Source organism: Leptonychotes weddellii, chromosome 4 (genome assembly GCF_054177405.1).
Source record: "Leptonychotes weddellii isolate Sample4059 chromosome 4, ASM5417740v2, whole genome shotgun sequence".
NCBI classification, from domain to species: domain Eukaryota; kingdom Metazoa; phylum Chordata; class Mammalia; order Carnivora; family Phocidae; genus Leptonychotes; species Leptonychotes weddellii.
In genome coordinates this window covers 93660387-93684580 of record NC_138372.1, presented here as the reverse complement: position 1 = coordinate 93684580, position 24194 = coordinate 93660387, and the positions used below count along the sequence as shown (strand labels likewise).

Here is a 24194-nt window from a genome sequence, read left to right as displayed (position 1 = left end):
TTGGATGGAATGTTCTGTATGTACTTGTGAAGTCTGTCTGATCTAATGTGTTGTTCAAAGTCACCATTTCCTCATTAATTTCTGTCTGGATGATATATCCATTGATGTAAGTGGAGTGTTAAAGCCACCTATGATTATCGTATTACTGTCAGTTTCTCCCTTTTGTCTATTAATATTTCATGTATTCTGGTGCTCCCATGTTGGGTGCATAGATATTTACGATTGTTACGTTGGATTGTTCCCTTTATCATTAGGTAGTGCTTTCGTCTCTAGCTAGTGTCTTTGTTTTAAAGTCTATTTTATCTAATGTAAGCATTGCTACCTTGGCTTTACTTTTGGCTTCCATTTGCATGGTATGTTTTCTAGCCCATCACTTTTAGCCTGTGTCTTTAGGCCTGAGGTGAGTCTCTTATAGGCAGCATATAAATGGGTCTTGTTTTTATATCCATTCAGTTACCCACTGTCTTTTGATTGGAGCATTTAGACCATTTACATTTAAAGTAATTATTGATAGGTATGTACCTATGACATTTTGTTAATTGTTTTCTGGCTGTTTTTGTAGTTCTATTCCTTTCTTCTTTTGCTCTCTTCCCTTGTGACTCCTGACTTTCTTTAGTGTTATGCCTGGATTCCTTTCTAATTTTTTTGGTATCTATTACAGGTTTTTGTTTATGGTTACCATGAAGTTCCCATAGAACATTAGAAATATATACAGTGTATATTAAGTTGATGATCACTTAAATTCAAACCCGTTTTTTTTTTTTTTTTAAAGAGAGAGAGAGCACAAACGAGTGTTGGGGAGGGAGGGCAGAGGGAAAGAGAGAATCCTAAGTAGGATCCATGCCCTGTGTGGAACCCAATGCAGGGGGCTTGATCTCACAACCCTGAGATCATGACCTAAGCCGAAATCAAGAGTCAGATGCTTAACTGCCTGAGACACCTAGGCATCCCAAATTCAAATACATTCTAAAGCACTACATTTTTATTCCTTCCCCTCCACACTTAGTGCATGTCTTATATCTTTTTATTTTGTAAATCTTTTTTTTAAAGATATAATTGGTTTTACTACTTTTGTGATTTCAACCTTTAAGTGACTAAGCTACTACCTTTACTATATGTTTGCTTTTATTGGTGAAATTTTTTCCTTTCATAATTTTCTTCTAGTTATGGCCTTTTCTTTCCAGCCTGGAGAGGCCCTTCAACATTTCTTATAAGGCTGATTTAGGGGTTGTGACTTCTCTCTCCTTCAATTCTGAAAATAATCTTGCTGGGTAGAACATCCTTGCATGTAGGTTTTTTTCCTTTCAGCCCTTTGCAGGCCAGAGGGGGAGTGGGATCATATATATAATTTCAAAGTTTCTACTGAAAAATCAGCTGATAGCCTTTATGAGATTTCCCTCGTATGTAGCTAGTTGCATTTCTCTTGCTGCTTTTTATCTTTAATCTTTGACATTTTAATTATTATGGGTTTTGTTGTTCCTCCTTAGGTTCATCTTGCTTGGGGTTCTCCTGGAAGTCTGTCTCCTTCTCCAGGTTAGGGAAGTTTTCAGTTATTTCAGTTATTATTTCTTCAAATAAGCTTTCCGTCCTTTTCTCTCTTCTCCTTCTGGGATCCTTATATCACGAATGTTACCACACTCTGATGTTGTCCCAGAGACTCTTTAACCTTATTTCAGTTAAAATTTTTTTTCTTTTTGTTATTCAGCTTGGGTGCTTACCTGTCTTTCCAGATCACTGATCTGTTCTATATCATCTGTTGATTCCCTCTAGGGTATTTTAAAATTTCAGTTACTATAAAAACCAGTTAGAGATAAAGAATATATTTTCTATTTCTTTAAGTTCTCACTGCATTCATTTAATTTTCTCTCATCTGGTGAGCATCTTTAGGACCATTACTCTGAACTCTTTCTCAGGTTGATTGCTTATCTCCATTTTGTTCAGTTCTTAAGTTTTATCTTATTCTTTCATTTGGAGCATATTCCTGTCTCATTTTGTTTCACTTCCGGTGTTTGTCTCTATGAATCAGACAAAACAGCTACCTCTCCCTGTCTTAAAGGAGTGATCTTGTGTAGAAATGTCCCCAGTGTAGACTGCATGTACCTAGTGGCTTTGGGTGGAGCTAGCTCTGGTGGCATGGCTGAAGCAGGCATTGGCTGGGGTGATCTTGGGGCGCCTATGCCATGACTACTTTGGTGAGACAGCTGAGGGGGTCCTGGTGTGTGCCAGACAGTGCCCACCTGCAGCTGGTGTGGGCTAGGGTCCCTGGGTTTGCTGAGGTGGCAGGATGGCTAGAACACCTGGACCCTGGGCCCGACTTACACTATCAAGCTGGAGAGGGAATGTCAACAGTGGTACTTGCTAGACGCGTGACCCTGAGAGTTTCAGCAGTTTCCCTACCATTTGCTGGATGCTCTGTGGTTAGTAAATTGGTTCCCTTCAGAGTCTAGCTGCTCTTTAAACTGCTATTTTTTTCCTGGGCCCCAGGTCTGGGGAATCTGTGCAGACTCCTCAGTGCTATCCCTCCCTACTGCAGTTTGTAGTGGCAGGGGTGGGGGTCTCATCATTACTGTGTCTCCATCTCCTGCTGTTCTCTATGTGGTCTCTCCTTTTTTTGTGCAGACGCTGCTCAATCAGCCCTCAGGTCTTCAGGAGGAATTGCTCTTTATGTAGGTGTAGATTTGGTGTCTGTGGGAGGAGGTGAGTTCAGAGTCTTCTTGTGCTGTCATCTTGGAGCCCTCTTCCCATGGTACTCATTTGAGTACGGTTGTTGGAACTTTCTGAAGCAGAAAAGCATTAGAGCACCTTTCTTCTGTACCTCAGGGAGAAAGAATGTGATTAAGAACACATTTTCAGACTCCTCTCTCCTCCGAAGGGAAGCTAATCTAACATTCCTTTATCCGTGTCTGGAAGTGATAATTCAGACCTTCTTTTTATAGGTACTGAAGGGCAGCCCTGCCGAGCTGGCAGGGCTGGAGGATGAAGATATCATCATCGAAGTGAATGGAGTGAACGTGGTGGATGAACCCTATGAGAAGTTGGTAGACAGAATCCAGAGCAGTGGGGAGAATGTCACACTCTTAGTCTGTGGAAAGAAAGCCTATGATTATTTCCAGGCTAAGAAAATCCCTATTGTTTCCTCCATGGCTGATCCACTGGATGCCCCCACTGATTCCAAAGAAGAGACACTGGCAGAACCAGAGCACGACTCACACACGGCAAAAGAACGAGTGAGTGGTGATAGACTTCTTTTAGTGATCTAACCTATCAGGGTATGATAAAATCCTTAATAAGCACACTTCAGGTCTCTGTTTACCGCAGATTTCCTAGAATACTAGGAAATTACAAAGGTAACAAGCAAGTCAAATTATTTTGGTGGAGAAGTGGTAGGAGGACGAGCTGCTTTTTCATGGCATGGAGTTGACGGTAACTGTCAAATCAAGAAATAAAAGTTTATCAAAATTATAATGGAACCATCAGAAGAACCTGAATCAGACTATGTACAAATTCTGGTTCTGCCACTTAACAGCCTTGGGCAAATGGATTTATTCATTCTCTGCCTCACTTTCCCCACCTGTAAACCAAGGATAATTTGTAGTATTATTATTATTATAAACTAAGACTTTTTAAAAATTACTGATTCTTTTATTTAAAATCAATTAACATATAGTATATTATTAGTTTCAGAGGTAGAGTTTAGTGATTCATCAGTTGCATATAACACCCAGTGCTCATTACATTGAGTGCCTTCCCTAATGTGCATCACCCAGTTACCCCATCCCTCTACCCACCTCCCCTCCAGCAACCCGCAGTTTGTTTCCTATTAACTAAGACTATCAAAGTGCTTCAAACAGTGCCTGGTTAATAATGCTAAGCATAAAATGAATGGTGGTGGTTAGAGACATTGTTTTTAAGATAATTGGCAGGTATTTGTGTTTTATTAATAGGGAGGAATAAGCATTACTCTGTATTTGGATTAAAATCCTCGATAAGTCTTTTATATTTTTGTCCAAGTTCACAGAGGAAATGTATGGCAAAGCCAAGACTCTAAAAGTTTTATATCATTCTTCTTTCCATTACATTTAATTCTACTCCATTTACATTAATTTTACAGACTGGTCATATAAATTAAATACTGTTTGTTAATGAAGACACACGTAGTTTGGGGTGCTATAATAAAAGACCATAGACTGGGTGGCTTATAAACAACACACATTTATTTCTCACAGTTCTGAAGGACAGATTTGGTGTCTGGGGAAGGCCCTCTTCCAGGCTGTAGCTGGCCAATTTCCTGCTATGTCCTCACATGGTAGAAGGGGATAGGGAGCTCGAGGTGGGGGTGGGGGGCTCTTTCATAAGGCCTTAATCCCAATCACGAGGGCTCTGCCCTCATGACCTAATCACCTCCCAAAGGTTCCTACCTCCTAATATCATCACCTGACCTTAGGATTAGTATTTCAATATATGAATTTTGGGGAAATACAAACATTCAGACCACAGCACACACAGTAGCCACTGACCTTGCATTCTTGATTGCTTAGCAAAGAAAGCGTCTACTTGTCTTTAAAAAATTTTATATTTCTATAGCAAGTCAATTATAGGCGTATGCTAGCTTTATAGAAAAGATCTACAGATATTAAAAAATTTGTTAGTGTCAAACGGCAGGCGAAACAAAGCCAACTGCACAATTCAGGTTACCTGGCTTCTAGTGAGTGACTCTACTCCCTGCCTGAAGTCATGCAGCTGCTGACATTCACACTCTCGCACTTACGGACCTTTTGTTCTCTTTTGCGTAGGCGTACAGTACAGCCTCACATTCTTCTTCCAATTCTGAAGATACAGAGATGTGATGAGAGCAACTAACGGCGTTGGCTGACAGCTGTTTCTGGGTGTTGAGTAGGGATCCTTTCCCGAAGAATGAGCTGCCACCCATTCACTGTCTCTGGTAGAGAGGAACTCCTCTGGCAACCAGTTCATCATGGGGGACTGTCTTCTGTTGTCATTTGCCTTGGGGGTGACTATTGCAATAGATGGCTTATTTATGGTCAACTTAAGGCGGGAACCACATTCTTTTCACGTGATTTCTTTCAAGCTTCAACTTCACTACATTTCTCTATGACGATATCTCTTAATTCTATAGGCTCCTTGAGCATTAAAGATGATTTGTAAATCTGTATATGTGAGAGCTGCTATAAAGTATCTGAGCAGATGAGCCTATTAAAATTATACTTTTGTAAGAATGTTGTGGTTGCTAAAATAGATGCCATTAAGAATGCCTTTAGAGTATACTTGAATCTTCCCGGTTAGTTGATAAAACCTCAAGAGTGCTTTTGTTTTTGGTAAACTTGCTTTTATGCTGTAACCTTCATTTTGCCTCTAGAAACCCAAAACAATAAAATTCAGAATAAGATCTTAGAGACTTACTGGTGATAAAACTCAGGATTTCCTTAAATTGCATTTCTCAATGTTCTGTAACCTTTCCAGCATTTTCCTTTCACAGATGGAGAAAGTAGGGGCTAGGAAAATGACTTATTCTAGTTAACAGTTATTCATTGTTTTACCACACAGCATGAGGGGCAGATGGAAAGAAAAAAATGAGACATCATCACCAAATTGAATGTACAGTAATTCACTCTCAAATAATACTAACTTAATTAAAAGGAAATCAATAAAGATGATATACCTGAACGCTCTTGGCAGAATCTATTTCAGTAGCACACCGTCCTGTCCCCAGACAAGAAGAGAGAACCTGTTGGTTATTTTAATGGGGCAGGGGTTGGCAGGAGGATGCCAACTCGTGTTAGATTGCACAAGCACACTACACCAAGCTGTCCTTGAGAAAATGAAGCTAAGGCCAAAGGGTTGCAATCTGATTTTAATGACAGTCAATCTTAAGGGAAAGCCATAACCTCCTCCGTGTGAGCCTTGAGCAGAAATTCCGGGTGTTCGGCCCAGCTCCCTGAGACTTCCCCTTACCTGCAGAGTTCCAGTGTATTCCCCCCACCTAGTTTCTTGGCTCTTTTCCACCCCCTTTCCCACCAGCCTCAAACCCACATGGGATGCTCTCAGCTGAGTGCTAGCTTAAGTTTACTTCACGCTCCCATGTTCTAGCTAATGCTACTCATGATCACAGTATCCACAGAGGAGGGAGGCATACGCTGAAGGCAGAATATGCTACCTCAGCATTTTGATTGTTTAAAAAACATGAGGCCCTGGTCCCCTCCATTTTTTCTCTTATATCCAAATTCTGACACCACTGGCCTGCAGCAGTCTGTAACAGGTGTGAGTTCAAGGTGCCATATGCTTCTCTGGTGCCTGTTTGTGAGCCAAATAGAGGAACAGGATGCTGGAGAGAGCACTGACCAGGAAGATCACGTCAAACCAACGGTGATAGAAGTTGAACTGTAGCTCTCCAAGCACTTCGGTGATTATGGTGCGGTACTCTAGAGGCATGCTCATTCGAATCAGTAGCACGGAGGAGACAAAGTACATGCCCTGTAAGTTAATCCAGAAGTCACTTGGAATGTGGTGAAGGACCAAAAGGAATTGTTACAATATTTAGAAGTATAAACACTTCTGGCAGTTTACAGTTGTAAGCATAAAACTAGGTCATTACACTTACCATTATCTGTGCTAATAGCAGGACAATGACATTGGAGGACTTACTGCTGGAGATGGCATAAAAGAACTGTCAAGAAAGGGAGAAGAACTTATGCAGTGCTGCCGGATTCTTGTGTCAAGAACATTAAGGAGCCTACTTAACATTTAGTGAAAAGTGTTTCTTCCCCATAGCAATCCAGCAGAGAACAACAGATATGATTAACGCTGTGAAGAAGAGAAACAGACTGATAGCAAAGGATCCAGCTATGGTGTCCCCAGAGGGAGAGCTGGTGGTTTTAAGAACTAATTACATTAGGACATGAAAGGATTCCAATCGCTAGCAAATTTTTCAGAAACTATGTGATACACAGGACTTTCATATATCACTGTAAAACGTTAGACCAGATTACTCCAGGCCACCCCAAGCCCTTGTAATTACTACTAGCCTCCTAAGCTCTTGCCAAAATTGTGCTAGATGCCTGGAGTGCCCTTCTCTTCTTCTCTCCTCCTAACCTCTTCACTCCTTTCATTCAAACAACTCTTGGATCTTGGGCTCCCCACACCTCTTCTCCAAGAGAAAACCTACCTTCTGCCTCCATAAAGCCTTCCGACGTTGATCAGAAAATAGTAAAACATTCTACTTGTCCTCCTTACATGTCCTCCTTATACATAACTCTCAAAGTTACTCTAACCTCAAATACCTATCTTGTTCATCCATTCCAAGTATCTCTGGAGCTCCTACCATGTGCCAGTTTCTACTCCTAGATGCTGGTGCCACATCAGCGAACAAAACAGACCGTGAACTCATTCTATGACCTTTGTTAAATGTACTCATCTGATTGGCGTATGATGTAAACCCATCATCATCAGTTTATTGAGCAGTTTCAATTTTAAAAAATTTTATGGTAGGTCTTTTAAATATTTGTGACTGTTTAAGTTCTCCGAAGGCAGAAATCTTAATTAGGTAAAATTATCTCATGGTGCCACATGAAATGCCGCAAATCCTAATTTAAACTCAGTGCTACAACATACCTTTGTAAGAGTGATCAGTAATCCTCTGATAGATGTGACGATGATTATTCCAACCAGAATGAAGGAAATGTGCTGAGACCAGAACTTTACCTGCCACCATAAAAGGAAGGAAAAGTATGTGTGAAATCTCTGTTGAGAGACATGTGAAGGCTATTCTTCTGATGCATTCTGATCTCTTATGTGACTGAGAGGGAATTTCATTAGGCCCTACCTGATTTAAAAAAATTTTTAGGGAGGGAGGAAAATGAGTAAGGGGCAACTACACCTAGGAAGACTGCAGTGGATAGCTTAATAAGTAGACTTAATAAAAACTTAGGACGGAAGCAAGCAAGTGCAGTGGTGATGAAAATAACATTAGTCAGAGAAACACAGATGGAACCAATGATGCAGCTTTGGTGTGTTAAGTGAAAAGCACAAATTGAAATTATTAAATAGCAGCTAAATTATTTTTAACATCTGTGAATGATAGTCCCCTGATCACCCAAAACTTAAAGAAATTTTTCTTTTTATAATAAAAGAATATGTAAATATTCTCAGCTATGGTCTAGGAAATAGTTGCCCTTCACTTGAATTACATGATGTTACTTTTTTCTCCTCTTGGTTTGCTTCATAGTGGAAGGCAGCTTTGGGACCCTGTGCTTGATTCAGGTCTGAAAAGTGTCTGTGGGGGAACTGCTATTACTAACATCTAAAAGATGTTATTCAGAATTCTGAAACGTGGAGTATACAGATGGATTATAAATGAAATACAGAGACACCACAGCAACTAGCCTCAGAAAGCACTGATAAGGAAGAACACTTCTAATAATTGAGCCTAGTAAAAATTTTAAAAGAGGAAAAGAGAACACATATCAGCAATAGTGAAGCCTATTTTGTGGTATAATTTATAAACTACTTGGAGGAAAGATACCATGCTCCCTCACATGAAAAAGTTTATACTATTGATCTATCCTCAAAAACCATGTGCTTTGAGTTGTTCATCAAGGACTGGAGCTCAATTTGCTCTGGTTTGCTTTCATTTTATCTAGCTACTAGGAGCATGTCCAGCTGAGGCAGATGGCTGCGGGGAGCATGCAGTCTGTCACTAGAATCACAGCACAGCTAAATAGCCCTCAGAGGGACTAAAAACGTGAGTCTTACTATCATATCAAAGTGCTAATCAGCTGGAATCAATGGCCATTTATATATAGATACACACACACATATATATATACATACATTTGGAAAATATATTCTTCTATAAATAAAGACATTAAACTTAAATTGGGACAAGAGTGTGTTTAATGATAGTGGTATTATAAAACAGGTAGAAAGAAGATTAAAACTGCACAGGTTACAGTTACCATCTTTAGCTCAAAGTCCACATTAATTAATTGGTAGCTTTTTACGGCAGACATAATTTCACTTCTAACATGGAACACTAATTAGTAGTTACTTTTCTACTAGAGGAACCAAAGGTGAGTTCTGGATTTGACAATCTCATGTATCACAGAGAGAAGTATCCAGTATTTGGTGGGGAGAAACTGGGGAGGGGGAGCTGGCTACAGAAAAGCAGCAGAGGAACTACAGAAATAATCAGCATCTAAGACAGTAATAAGTACCAGCTATCACTTCTGGTTTTATGTCCTTTACAAATCTTCCATATGAGTATGTCAAAACAGAGGAGAGTGGGAAGAACAAAGGCAGAATTAAGTAAGAAATTAAAATCTTAACAATTGTAATTTATAGCAGGTAAAATAGAAATGTATGAAACCAGGATCTTGATACAACTCTTACATCAAATTGGATCCCCAGATAATTCACAGTGATCTCGATGCCTCTTGTGACAGGATCAGTTTTCCCAACTCGGTCAAAAACGATATTGATGGTTGCCTGCAAAGACATGGAACTTTATATTACAGTATCTCAATAATCACTATTTCAAAAAGTGACTCAAAATAATGAATCAGTGTAACATATCTTACAGGTGGATGTTCCTAAAAATGCAATTCTACTCTCAATCTAAATCATATATAAGACATTTATTTTGGCTATTCACATACAGGCAAACAAAAGTCCTTATCTACCCTATCTTTCTTTTCTGTAAAGAATAGAAGGAAAAAAGGCTATGGCATATACACCTTAATTTCACAGAAGTTAGAAAGGTAACAGTCTGGTGGATAAAGTTTGAGTAAGAGAATCAAGAATTCCAGGGTTATTCACTCTATTTTCTGAATGCTTGAAGAGCAATCACTAAAATAATGAAAAGAGTTACAGCTAACAAGTCAACAAGAGATCAGACAGAATTATGAAAAATACCCAATTAATCCAAAAGAAGGCAGAAAAAAAGGAAAAATGGAAAAAAACAGATGGGACAAATAAAAAAACATGTAACAACACTGCTGTTTAAAATCCAACCATATTAATAATTACATTAAATGTAAACAGTCTGACAACAGTCTGGCAAACTCTGACACTGTGGTGATAGAGCCACAGATGATATGCAGATGAATGCGCTTGGCTGTGTTCAAATAAAACTTTATTTACAATGGCAGGTGGTGGCTGGATTTGGCCTACGAGCTGCAGATGGCTGAATCCTGGTCTAAACATGCCAATTAAATGGCAGAGACTATAAGACTGGATAAAAAAGCAAGACCCAACTATACGTTGCTTACAAAAAAACCCACTTTAAATATAAAGATACAAATCGGTTAAAAATAAAAGAATGGAAAAAGATACATCATGCTAACACTAATCAAGAGAAAACTGGAAGGTCTATATTAATATCAAAGTAGATTTCATAGTAAAAAATATTGCCTGGGATTAAAGGGTCATTTCAGAATGATAAAAGGATCATTTCAACAAGGGGTACACAATGAGTCTGAAGATGTATGGACCAAATAATAGAGCTTTAAAACACATGAAGCAGGAGTGTCAGGAAGATGGTAGAGTAGGAGGATCCTGAGCTCATCCTGTCTCACAAACACACCAAGATAATAGCTACCTCTGTGTAACTCTGAAAACAACATGAAAACTGGCAGAACAGACCTTCCACAGTTAACTGTTGAGAGAAGGCCACATTGAAAAGGGTAGGAGGGGCTGAGACACACCTGGGAACCAAACTCCTGTGAGACTAACCACAAACAGGAGGGACACCACAAGCACAGAGAAGCAGAGAGGATCAGACCCCACACAAGGCACCCCAGGCAGTGGGACGATGAGTTCCCAGTAACATCTGGCTTTGAAAACCAGTGGGGATAAACTTTGGGAGCTTTTAAAATCAGCAGGGCTTAAGTCCAGGTACTTTAAAAATTAGCAGGCCTTAACTCTGGGAGAGCCAGAGGGCAATCAGAAACTAAGTCCCAGCCCTTAAAGAGCTAGAATAAATAACTTGGCCTGAGAGACAGCACAGAAACAGCAGTTTGAAAAGTGCTTGGGTATATGTGAAGGATATTTGTTACCAATCTCAACATGTGCTGGAGGGTCAGGGAGACTTCTCTTCAGGAGACTTCCAGAACAAAAGTGCTGGTGGGCACCATTTCTCTTCTCCTCCCCCATCTAGATAGCCAGACACTTGTGGGAACTACCACTAATACTCTCTACCTATCTTGCTAGCGCCCTGCCCCGACTTTCACCTGGGGACCTGCCTGCCTCAGCAGGTGGTCCTTCAAAACAACTCCTGCCCCACCACACCCTGCAAGCAGCCTGAGCAGGGACCCACGCCACTCCAAAAGCAGCCCTGGAGAGAGAGAGATAACCCTACACATCAGTGTGCCCACAGTTCCAACAGCTGAGCCTCTTAGTTGGCTGTGCAGGGACTAAACCTTGCCCAGTGTGCCCACAGCAGGCACAGCAGGTCATTGCAGCCAACTAAGGCAAATGCAACTCAGCCACAACAGTAGGGTGCATGTTGCCCACATAGGAGACACCCTTGGAGCACCTGGTTCTGGTGCCTGGAGGCACTGCACTACAGGGCACCACAGAACCTTTTCTTTCAAGACCACCACAGAACCCCATTACTTTCAAGACCAGGAGTCATAGCTGATCCCCTAATACAGAGAAACAAACGGAGGGCTAGACAGAATAAGGAGATAGAGGAATATGTCCCAAATGAAAGAAGAGGACAAAATCACAGCAGCAGATCTAATGAAATGGAGATAAGCAATATGCCTGGATAAAGAATTCAAAGTAATGGTCATAAAGATACTCACTGGACTTGAGAAAACAATGGATGAATTCAATGAGAACTTCAACAACGATATAAAAAGGAACCAGTCAGAGATGAAGAATTCAATAACTGAAATTAAAAAAACAAAAACAAAAACAAACACACTAGAGGCAATCAACAGTAGACTGGAGGATGCAGAATGGATCAGCAATTTGGAAGACAAGGTAATGGAAAGCAACCAAGCTGAACAGCAAGAAGAAAAAAAGAATAATAATAAAGGAGAACACGTTAAGGGAACTCAGCAACACCATCAAGTGTAATAACATTCACATTATAGGCATCCCAGAAGGAGAAGAGAGCGAGAAGGGGGCAGAAAATTTATTTGAAGAAAGAATAACTGAAAACTTCTCTAATCTGGGGAAGGAAACAGGTATCCAAATCCAGGAAGCACAGAGAGCCCCGAACAAGATTAACCCAAAGAGGTCCACACCAAGATATGTAAAATTAAAATGGCAGAAAGTAATGATAAAGAATTTTAAAGATTTATTTTGAGAGAGAGAGAGCACATGTGCACATAAGCAGGGGGAGGGGCAGAGGGAGAGGGAGAGAAAACTCAAGCAGACTCCCCAATGAGTTGGGGAGCTCAATGTGGGGCTCGATCTCATGACCCTGAGATCATGACCTGAGCTGAAATCAAGAGTTGGATGCTTAGCTGACTAAGCCACCCAGGTGCCTCTAAGGAGAGAATTTTAAAAGCAGCAAGAGAAAAAAAAGTTACTACGAGGGAAACCCTATAAAGTTTTTAGCTGATTTTTCACCAGAAAATTCATAGGCCAGAAGAGAGTGGCATTATATATTCAAAGTACTGAAAGGAAGACCTGCAACTAAGCATACTCTACAAGGCAAAGTTATCATTCAGAATAAAAAAAGAGACAAAAAGTTTCCCAGACAGAAGTTCAAGGATTTAATCACCACTAAACCAGCCCTACAAGAAATGTAAAAGGAAATTATCTGAGTGGAAAGAAAAGGCCATAATCATAAGAAAGTTATGAAAGGAAAAATTTTCACAGGTAAAAGTAAACACACAATACATGTAGTAGATTAATCATGTATAAAGCCAGTCTGGAGCAAAAGTAGTAAAATCATTTATATCTACAAAAACCAGCCAAGAAATACACAAAATAAAAAGATGTAAAATACAATATCATATACATAAAATGTGGAGGGGGAGTAAAAATGTAGTACTTTTAAAATGTTTTTGAATTTAAGCTTGAACCTAAGTTCAGCCATCAACTTAATACAGACTGCTATACACCTAAGATAAAATATATAAGCCTAATGGCAACCACAAATCAGAAACCTATAATAGGTACACAAAAAATAAAGAGAAAGGAATCCAAACATAACACTACCACATAGGAAGAGAGAAACAGAAGGAAAAGAGAAGAACCACAAAAACAACCAGAAAATAATGAACAAAATGGCAGTAAGTACATAACTATCAATAATTACTTTAAATGTAAATTGTCTAAATGCACCAATTGAAAGACAAAAGGTGATTGAATGGATAAAAAAAACAAGACCCATCTATATGCTCCTTTAAGAGACTAACTGCAGACCTAAAGGCACATACAGACTGAAAATGAAGGGCTATAAAAAAATACACCATGCAAAAGGCAGGAGAAAAGCTGGGATAGCAATACTTAATATCAGATAAAGTAGACTTTAAAACAAAGACTGTAGGCTAGAGACAAAGGAGGGCACTACATAATGATAAAGGGATCAATCTAACAAGAGGATGTAACAACTATAAATATCTATGCCCTCAACATAGGAGCACCTAAATACATAAAGCAATAATTAACAGACATAAAGGGGGAAGTTGACAGTAATACAATAATAACAGGTGACTGTAACATTCCACTTATATCAGTGTAGATCATTCAGACAGAAATCAATAACGAAACAGTGGATTTGAACAACACATTAGACCAGATGGACTTAACAGATATATACTGAACATTCCATCCAAAAACCACTGAATACATTCTTTTCAAGGACATGTTGAACATTCCCCAGAATAGATTACAACTTAGGCCACAAAACAAGTCTCAATAAATTTAAGAAGACTGAAATCATATCATGCATCTTTTCCAACCACAATGGTATGACACTAAAAATCAATCACAAGAAAAAAATCTAAAAAGAATACCAATGCATGGAAGCTAAATAACATGCTACTAAACAATGAGTGGGTCAACCAAGAAATCAAGGAGGAAATAAAAAAATACATGGAGACAAATGAAAATGAAAATACAATGGTTCAGTCTTTGAGATGCAGTAAAAGCCATTCTAAAATTTTTTTTTTTTAAGATTTTATTTATTTATTTGAGAGAGAGAATGAGATAGAGAGAGAGAGCATGAGAGGGGGGAGGGTCAGAGGGAGAAGCAGACTCCCCGCCGAGCAGGGAGCCCGATGCGGGACTCGATCCCGGGACTCCAGGATCATGACCTGAGCCGAAGGCAGTCGCTTAACCAACTGAGCCACCCAGGCGCCCAGTAAAAGCCATTCTAAAAGGGAATTTCATAGCAACAAAGGCCTAACTCAAGAAACAAGAAAAATCTCAAGTAAACAACCTAACCGTACACCTAAAAGAAGAGCTAAGAAAGACCAAAGCCCAAAGCTAGCAAAGGGAAGGAAGTAATAAAGATTAGAGCCGAAATAAATGAAAGAGAAAAAATGAAAAGATCAATGAAACCAGAAACTGTTTCTTTGAAAAGATTAACAAAATTGGTATATCTGTGGCCAGACTCATCAAGAAAAAGACTCAAATACAATCAGAAATAAAGGAGGAGAAATAACAATTGACAGCACAGAAATACAAAGGATTATAAGAGACTATTATGAAAAATTGTATGCCAACAAATTGGACAACCTAGAAGAAACAGATTCTTAGAAACATAATCTTCTAAAACCGAATCAGGAAGAAATTGAAAATCTGACCAGAGCAATTACTAGTAATGAAACGGAATCAGTAATAAAAAAAACTCCCCCAAAACAGAAGTCAAGATTCAGATGGCTTCACAGGTAAATTCTACCAAATATTTAACAAAGAGTTAATACCAAAGAGGTGAAAGACCTATACTCTGAAAACTGTAAAACACTGATGAAAGAAACTGAAGATGAATCAAACAAATGGAAAGATATTCCATGCTTGTACACCTTAAACTAATGTAACATTGTGTGTCAAGTCTACCAAAATAAAGAAAGAAGAGTTAATACCTATTCTTCTCAAACGATTTTTTAAAAAAAGATTTATTGAGAATCATGGAACACATCAAAAACTAATGAAGTACTGTATGGTGACTAACATAAAAAAAAAAGAGAAAAAAGATACACTGATTTCTTTTAGAGAGAGGGGGATGGGGAGGGATGGAAGGAGAGGAAGAGGGAAAGAATCCCAAGCAGACTCCACAGTGAGCACGGAGCCTGATGCAGGGCTCGATCTCACGACCCATGAGATCACGACCTGAGCCAAAACCAAGTCGGATGCTCAACCAACTGAGCCACCCAGGCACCCCTTTTCTCAGATGATTAAAAAAAAAAAAATAGAAGAAGGAAACTTCCAAATTCATTCTACAAGGCCAACATTTCCCTGATACCAAAACCAGAGACACTACAAAAAAAGAAAACTATAAGCCAATATTTCTGATGTACATGGATGCAAAATTCCTAACAAAATTTAGCAAACTGAAAAAAAAATTTTGCAAACTCAATTCAACAATACATTAAAAAAATTATTCACCATGATCAAGTAGAATTTATTCCAGGAATACCAGGGTGATTCAATATTCTCAAATCAAACATGATAAACCACATCAACAAAATAAAGTATAAAAACCATATGCTCATTTCAAAAGATGCAGAAAAAGCATTTGACAAAGTACAACATCCATTCACAATAAAGTGGATTTAGAGGGAACAAAGTGGGTTTGGAGGAACACATGTCAGCATAATAAAGGCCATATATGAAAAATGTTCATTGGTGAAAATGAGCATCATACTCATTGGTGAAAAACTGAGAGCTTTTCCTCTAAGATCAGGAAGAAGACAAGGATGTCCACTCTCACCATTTCTATTCAACATAATACTGGAAGTCTTAGTTGCAGCAGTCAGACAAGAAAAAAAAGGCATTCAGAATGATAAGGAAGTTAAACTGGCTATTTGCAGATAAAATGATAATATAGAAAAACCTAGAAGCTCCACCAAAACATTAGAACTGATAAATGAATTCAGTAAAGTTGTAGGATACAAAACTAGTATACAGAAATCAGTTGCATTTCTATATACTAATAACTAAGTACCAGAAATTAAGAAAACAATCCCATTTACAACTGCACCAAAAAGATTATCTAAGAATAAACTTAACCTAGGAGGTGAAAGACCTATTACCCTGAAAACTATAAAATATTGATGAAAGAAACTGAAGGCAACACAAACACATGGAAAGATAATCTGCGCTCATGGATTAGAAGAATTAATATTGTTAAAATGTCCATACTACCCAAAGCAATCTACAGATTCCATGCAATCCCCATCTAAATATGAACAGCATTTTTCACAGAACTAGAATGAATAATCCTAAAATTTGTATGGAACCACAAAAGACCCCAAATAGCCAAAACAATCTTGAAAAGAACAAAGCTGGAGGTCTCACAGTCCTGGGGTTCAAGATATACTACAAAGCTGTAGTAACCAAAACAGTATGGTACTGGTACAAAAACAGACATATAGATCAATGGAACAGAAGAGAACAATATCATATGATCCAGTAATCCCACTACTGGGTACTTACTGAAAGAATATGAAAACACTAATTTGAAAAGCTATATGCACCACCCCTATTGTTTACAGCAGCATTATTTACAATAGCTGAGATAGAGAGGCAACCCAAGTGTCCACTGATAGTTGAATGGATAAAAAGATGTGGCGCATATATGCAATGAAACATTATTCAGCCATAAAAAGAATGTGATCTTGCCATTTCCAACAATCCTAGAGGGTACTATGCTAAGTGAAATAAGTCAGACAAGGAAAGACAAATGACACATGATTGCACTTATAAGCAGAATCTTAAAAACAAATGAACAAAGAAACAACCAAACAGACTCTTAAATACAGAGAACAAACTGGTGGTTGCCAAAGGGAGGTGAGTGAAGGGATGGGTGAAATGGATAAAGGGGATTAAGAGGCACAAACTTTCAGTCATGGAGATGAAATGTACAGCACAGAGAATAGTCAATATTACAACATTGTATGGTGACAGATGGTGACTACACTTATAGTGAGCACTCTGTAATCTATAGAATTGTTGAATCACTATGTTGTACATCCAAAATTAATATTCTGTGTTAATTATAATTGGGTAAAAAAAATACAGAAGCAAAAACTGATAGAACTAAAAAAAGACAAATCCACAACAATGGTTTGAAATTTCATCAAATCCCGCCCCCCCCACAAAGAAACTGATAAGATAGTCAGAAAATTAGCACGGATATAGAAAATTTTAACAATACTATCAACTAACTTGACCTAATCGACATTTATACAACACTCCAGCCAACAGGAGCAGAAAACAAGTCTCAATAAATTTGAAGAGATTTAAATCATACTAAGTATGTTTTCAGATGACATGGAATTAAATTAGAAATCAATTACAGAAGGATATTCACAAGATCCCCCAAATATTTAATAACATACTTCTGAATAACCCATGAGTCAAAGAAGAAAAATTAGAAATATTTTGAACTGAATGAAGTAAAAATACAACACATCAGAAATGTATTTTGTTAGATGCTTAGCAAGAAATTTATAGCACTAAAACACATATTAAAAGTTTTGAATCAATGATCTTAGCTTGCACTTTACAAAATTAGAAAAAGAACCAAAATAAGCAGAAGAGAAATTATAAGAATCAGAGCAGAAATTGATAAAATAGAACACAGAGAAACAATACAGATAATTAATCCAAAAGCTGGTTCTTTGAAAAGTTCAATAAAATTGATGAACCTTGATCCAGACTGATCAGAAAAAAGACACAAATTACCAATATCAAGAATTAGATATCACTTCATAGCCACTAGAATGACTCTAATAAAAAGATAAATAAGTGTTGGTGAGGATGTGGAGAAATGACAACTGTTACACCACTGGTGCGAATGTAAACTGGTGCAGCTGCTTGGGAAAACAGCCCGGCGTATTGGCAGTTCACCAAAAGGTTCAACATAGAGGTAGCACATGACCCAGCAATTTTACTTTCACAGGCATGTACCTAAGGGAAATGAAAACATATACCCACATAAAAATTTATCCATAAATGCTCACAACGGCATCATTTATAATGGCCAAAAAGTTGAAACAACCCAATGTTTCTCAACTGATGGACAGATAAATAAAATGTGGCATATCCATATCGTGGAATGAATATTATTCATCCATAAAAAGGAATGAAGTATTGATAGAGGCTACAATATAGATGAACCTTAAAAACTTTTACTAAGAAGCTAATCACAAAAGACCACACGTTGTATGATTCAATGTACATGAAATATCCAGAATAGAAAATCTATAGAGACATAAAATAGATTAGTGCCTGCCTACGTCTAGAGAAGAAATAAGGAATGACTGCTAATGGGTATGGAATTTCTTCTGGGGTGATTGTATTTATGTGTGCACAACTCTGTGAATATATTAAAAACCACCAAACTGTACACGAAACGGGTGAATTTTTCGGTATGTGAATATCTCAATAAAGGTGTTATATAAAGAGGAGAGGGGTGACATCACTACAGATTTTATAGATAGTAAAAGGATAATAAGGGAATATTAAGAGCAATTTTATGCTAATAAACTTGACAACTTTAATAAAAATGGACGAATTCCTTTAAAGACAGAAACTACAAAAGCTCACTCAAGAAATATACAATCTGAACAAACCTTCTTATCTATTAAAGAAATTAAATCTGTGTAGCTAAACGATTTTCCTGCAAAGAAGACTCTAGATGCCTTCACTGGTGAATTACACCAAATGTTTAAGAAAGAAATGATAATAATTCCATATAAACTCTCCCACTAATTGGAAGAGGAAGGAATTCTTCTCAACCTCTAAGGTCAGCATTACTCTGACACCAAAGCCAAAGACATTACAAGAAAACTATACTCTGATATTTCTCATAAACATCGATGCAAAAATTCTTAGGAAAATGTTAGTAAATTAATCCAACAACATACACCACGGCCAAGTAAGGTTTATTACAGGAATTCAAGGCCAGTTTAATATTAAAAAATTAATCAATGTAACTCACTATACCAGTCGACTAAAAAGGAAAAGTCATATGCTCCTCTCAATAGATGCAGAAACAGCATTTGACAAAATCAAACACACTTTCATGATCAAAAACATTCAATAAACTATGAGTAGAAGTAACTTCTTCAACCTGCTAAAGGGCATCTAGGAAAAGCCAACAACTAACACCATATTTAACAAGATCAGGATGACTGCTCTTACCACTTCTGTTTAATTTTGTACAGGAGATTTTGATCAGTGCAATAAGGCTAAAGGAGGAGAAGAAAGAAGAAAGATGGGATAGGACAGAAAAGGAAGGGAAAGGAAGGGAAGAAATAAAAGGCATCCAGATAGGAAACAAAGAAGCAAAACTGTCTTCATTTGCAGAGATCTGATTGTCTATGTAGAAAAAAATCCTATGAAATCTATAAAAAGCTTTTAGAATAAGGGGATTTAGCAAGGCTGTGAAAATAGAAGATCAACAGACAAGAATCAGTTGTGTATCTATATACTAGAAACACTCAGAAACTGAAATTATAAAAACAGTCCCATTTATAATAGCACCGAAAATATTAAATACTTGAGATAAAGCTGATGAAAGATGTAAAAGATCTGTACACTAAAACCTAAACATTGCTGAGTGAAACTAAAGAAGATCTAAATAAATGAAGAGTTACACTGTGTTTATCAATTGAAAGACTCAATATTAAGATGTCATTTCTCTTCAAATTGATCTGAAGATTCAGACATTCTAATACATATTTCAGCAGATATTTTTGTATTCAGCAGCATTAAAAAGCTGATTCTAAAATTCATATGGAAATGTAAAGGACACAGGATAGCCAAAACAAGTTTAAAGAAAGAACAAAGAGTACTTAAACAATTTGATTTCAAGACTTATTTCAAGACAGAGTGCTATATGGCATAAAGGCAGACATACATATCAATTGGAAAGAACAGAGTACAGACACAGACCCAACCATATGTGGTCAATTAGGTTTTGACAAAATTGCAAAGTCAACTGAATGAGAAAGGATAATCTTTTCAACAAACAGTGCTAGAACAAGTGGATATCTATATGAAAAAAATGAACTTGGATCCACATTCCAACATCGTCTGAGAAAATTAACTCCAGATGGATCATATACCTAAATGTAAAAATCTCAAACTATAAAATTTATAGAATAAAAGATGAAAAAAATCTTTGTGACCTTGGGTTAGGCAAAGATTTCTTAGGTACAACACCAAAAGCATAACCTATAGTAGAAAACAAAAGATAAAATGGACTTCATCAAAATTAAAAAATTCAATTATTTGAAAGACACTATGCAGAGAATGACAAGCTAAGCTAGTGACTGGGAGAGAATATTTGAAAATCACATGTTTGATAAAGGGTTTCCAGAATATAGTGAAAAACTTGCAAAACCCAATAAAAAGAAATCCTAATTTAAAAATTGGGCAACAAATTTCAATAGCTGTATCTCCCCTCTCCCCCAAAATATGCAGGTGGCAAATCAGCACATGAAAAGTTGTTTAGCACCATTAGGCATTAGAGAAATGCAGATTAAACAATCAATATCACCTCATACCTATTAGAATGTCTAAAATTTAAAAGACTGACTATAAAATGTGAGCAAGGATGTGGAGTAAATGAAACTCTCAAATAATGCAAGTGGGGATGTAAAATAGTACAACCTCTTTCGAAAAGTTTGGCCATTTCTTCAAAAGTTTAACATCCATCTGCCATGTGACCTAGCCATGCTATACCTAAGTGTTTTCTCCCAAGAAGAGAGTATATGTCCACATACAAACTTGTACACAAATGTTCATAGCAGCTTTATTTGTAACATCCCCAAAATGGAAACAAATACCCATCAGCAGGTGAACAGATAAAACAAATTCTGGTATAATCACACAACGGAATACTGCTCAACAATGAGAAGGAATAAACTATTGATCACACGATAACATGAAAGAAACATAATTATGCTGAGTAGAAGCTGTCAGACAGAAAAAGGGTACTTACTCTAAGATTTCATTTATATAAAGTCCTAGAAAATATAAACTAATGTATAATGACAGCAGATTGGTGGTTGACTGGGGATGTATGAGACGGACATTACAAGGGGGCACAAGAAAGTTTTTGGAAGTGATGGATATGGTCACTATCTTAAGTGTGGTGATAGTTGTTGTAACAGGTGTATACATCTGTCAAAACTTACCCAACTATATACCCTTTAAATATGTGCAGTTTATTAAATGTCACTTACACCTCAATAAAGCTGCTAAAAAAGGATATGCTCCTCTAAAGTCTACAACTCAGGAAAAACTTTTTAGTAGCTTAGCTAATTGAACATACTATCTTCATTTATCTTCTTCCACTAAATGAATCAAGGTTTAAAAATTGTTCTCCGAATAGTATTGACATCAATTTATTAAAATATCATAATATTATATGCTAGATATATGCTAGAACAAGTGGATATCTAAATGAAAAAAATGAACTTGGATCCACATTCCAATATCGTCTGAGAAAATTAACTCCAGATGGATCATATACCTAAATGTAAAAATCTCAAACTATAAAGATCTAGATCTATCATAGATCTACTAAAATCCAGAATCTTCCATTCATCTATATTGACCAAAATTAACAAGCTGATAAAGCTCCTCTTTGTGCAAACACAGCCCCAGTAGGAAAGTCACAGAACCAGAAAGTCCATCAGCCTTTTCTGTAATCACACTGAAATCCATGAATATCTACAGATGAGTCACAAGAAGAATGTACATAAAATGCATATAAATGATGAAGTTTTAGAATATAATTGAGGTTCAGTGGGATGGAGTCCGGAGCTGACGACTAGGAAAGAACTCTTGAAATGTCTTTGGTGCAAAATGGTGGTGTATTAAAGCACAGGGACAGGACCCATGGGCAGAAAGAGCTGCTGCCCTGGGGTTGTGAGGGGTGGGAGTTGGGGGATGTAAGGAAAAGAGAGGTTTCAAAAGGATTTTTGTATGCTAAAGAAGACTCACAGGATACCACAGGCTTTGTCATTGTCAAGTTAAGGTTGTTTTTCCTTCTAGTAAGGCTTAACAGTAAGATAGTTGGGAGCTTCCTGGAGACATTATACTTTGCCCGCTTCAAGTATCTGTCAATGGGCTGCAGATTATAAGGACATTTAATTGTATCTACATTCCCTTCTGGAAGCTAGGCCATTGATAGAAATGCTTTGTTCTTATAGATTGCTAAGACATTTGTAAACTGAGGGAGACTCCTGTCTTGTAGGATTGTGATCTCTGTAAGTTTTCCTTTAGGGCAGCCAGGAGTGCCTGAGGACTGTCACATAGATCCCATGGAGGGGGAGTTGTGGGGTGTCAGCTTCTGCTTTGTCTTCAGCTTGCCTTCTGTTCCCTCATCATAAAGAAGAGAGCATTAAGAGAGAGCCACAGAAGAATGAGAGCTATAAGCACATAAAATGAATTTATCTCTAGAAATATGTTTTACTTGTGGCACTTACTTTGGACTGAACTTTTTTTAGGTAAATACAGATTACTAAAAAGGAGAAGTGGTTTCTGTTCTGAGCTGAAGGTAGGGATTGTGTCACATAGATATACTCAAGGGTAATACAGAAAGCAGTACAAAAATAAGAAACTTTTGTACTCCCTTCATATAGTTTATAAACTATGATCTTATTAATGATTTCTGAATGAAGAAAAATGCAACCTCTAGGTGACCTAAAAAAGAGAGGGGGAGGAGTCAGGCTCAGGGATGTGAAAGACAGCATTCTCTGTTGACTCAATTGGATTTGGAATTTAGTTCAGGGCCTCAGTCAAACCCATTTTTCTCTCTGCCATTAGCGGGGAAAATAACCTAAACCCTGACAGTTAAAACTAATATACTTACCATGAAAATTTTCCAAACACAGTAAATAGAGAAAAAGTAACCCAGAAAATTAAAGTATTTCCCCTTGAAAGTTTTTGAGTATTCTATTCTCTCCTGAGGGAAAACAAACAACAAAACATGGTTAGTCTCAGCAAAATGTAAACTTATGCTCAACCAAAACATTCCAGCCTCTATGAAATTACTGTTATGCTGGAGTGAAAAACCCACACGTGATATTAATCTTAAAATAATACTAGTGGGCAACATTTATTGAATGCTTACTTTAAGCCTGAAATTGGGATAAACACCTTACATACATTATCTATTTTAATTTTTATAACAACTCTTACATGTTCTATTATCTTAATTGTACACATGAGAAAACTGAGACTTAACAGGGGTTAGATAACTTGCCCAAGGTCACACAGCTAGTGAGTAGGGGAATTTCGGCTCAGGTCTGTCTTCAAAGCCTATGTTAACCTCTACCCTATATGGCTATTCCTATGAAGTGATCCTTGAAAAGGATAAAAATAGTTCGAATGAACTTAACTAATAGATTTTGCATATTTAAATTATATTGTATTTTAGGTGTAAATAGGAAAGTTACTTCTCATAGTTAGGTCACTTCTTGATCTGGATCCTTTCTTTTTTTTTTAAGAGAGAGAAAGAGACCTGGGGGAGGGGGCCTTGCAGGGGGAGGGGCAGGGGGAAAGGGAGAGAGAGAGAATCTTGAGCAGGCTCTACACCCAGTGCAGAGCCTGACACGGTGCTGAATCTCATGACCCTGAGATCATGACCTGAGCCAAAATCAAGAGTCGGACACTCAACCAACTGAGCCACACAGGTGCCCATTGATCTGGATCTTTTAAAACATGGCTAGATCATGGCACTGCTCTCACAATATTACTAATTTATAAGGGAATAAAAAACAATCAGGAGCTACCATCTTGACCCTGAATCAGAAGTGGTGTGTGTCACCTTCCAAAGTTGAAAAACCTCTCAAATATCCCACTAATTTCTGTTATTGAGTAAGAATTTTGCTGGGGGTAGGAGCAATGTCATGAAGAATGCAGACTCCTAAAGCTTCATGGCTGATACTGGAGCTATGAGGTCTTTCTTGCACTGCTTGGCCAGAGAGGACACTAAAAAGCTATTTAGTCTTGTTCTTTCTTCAATCATACTGGTAAAA

General features: G+C 37.6%; 2 protein-coding genes across 7 annotated transcripts in view; one reads left to right on the top strand and one right to left on the bottom strand.

Moving 5' to 3' along the window:
* PDZK1 (PDZ domain containing 1) overlaps positions 1 to 5407 on the top strand; it is a 39424-nt gene extending 34017 nt beyond the window's left edge. For all 4 annotated transcript variants that reach the window (XM_081815831.1, XM_081815830.1, XM_081815832.1 and 1 more), the window contains 2 exons: positions 2937 to 3227; positions 4794 to 5407. In XM_081815831.1, coding sequence (XP_081671957.1) covers positions 2937 to 3227; positions 4794 to 4847 — 345 coding nt within the window. In that variant the 3' untranslated portion in view covers positions 4848 to 5407. The remainder of the gene's footprint in view (positions 1 to 2936; positions 3228 to 4793) is intronic.
* The window catches only part of GPHRA (golgi pH regulator A), a 61067-nt gene continuing 41065 nt past the window's right edge, over positions 4193 to 24194 (bottom strand). For 2 of the 3 annotated variants that reach the window (XM_081815833.1, XM_081815834.1), the window contains 5 exons: positions 23027 to 23119; positions 9406 to 9501; positions 7630 to 7719; positions 6620 to 6685; positions 4193 to 6492 (listed from right to left, as the gene is read on the bottom strand). In XM_081815833.1, coding sequence (XP_081671959.1) covers positions 6286 to 6492; positions 6620 to 6685; positions 7630 to 7719; positions 9406 to 9501; positions 23027 to 23119 — 552 coding nt within the window. In that variant the 3' untranslated portion in view covers positions 4193 to 6285. The remainder of the gene's footprint in view (positions 6493 to 6619; positions 6686 to 7629; positions 7720 to 9405; positions 9502 to 23026; positions 23120 to 24194) is intronic. The other variant, XR_014144132.1, reaches the window with a different exon arrangement.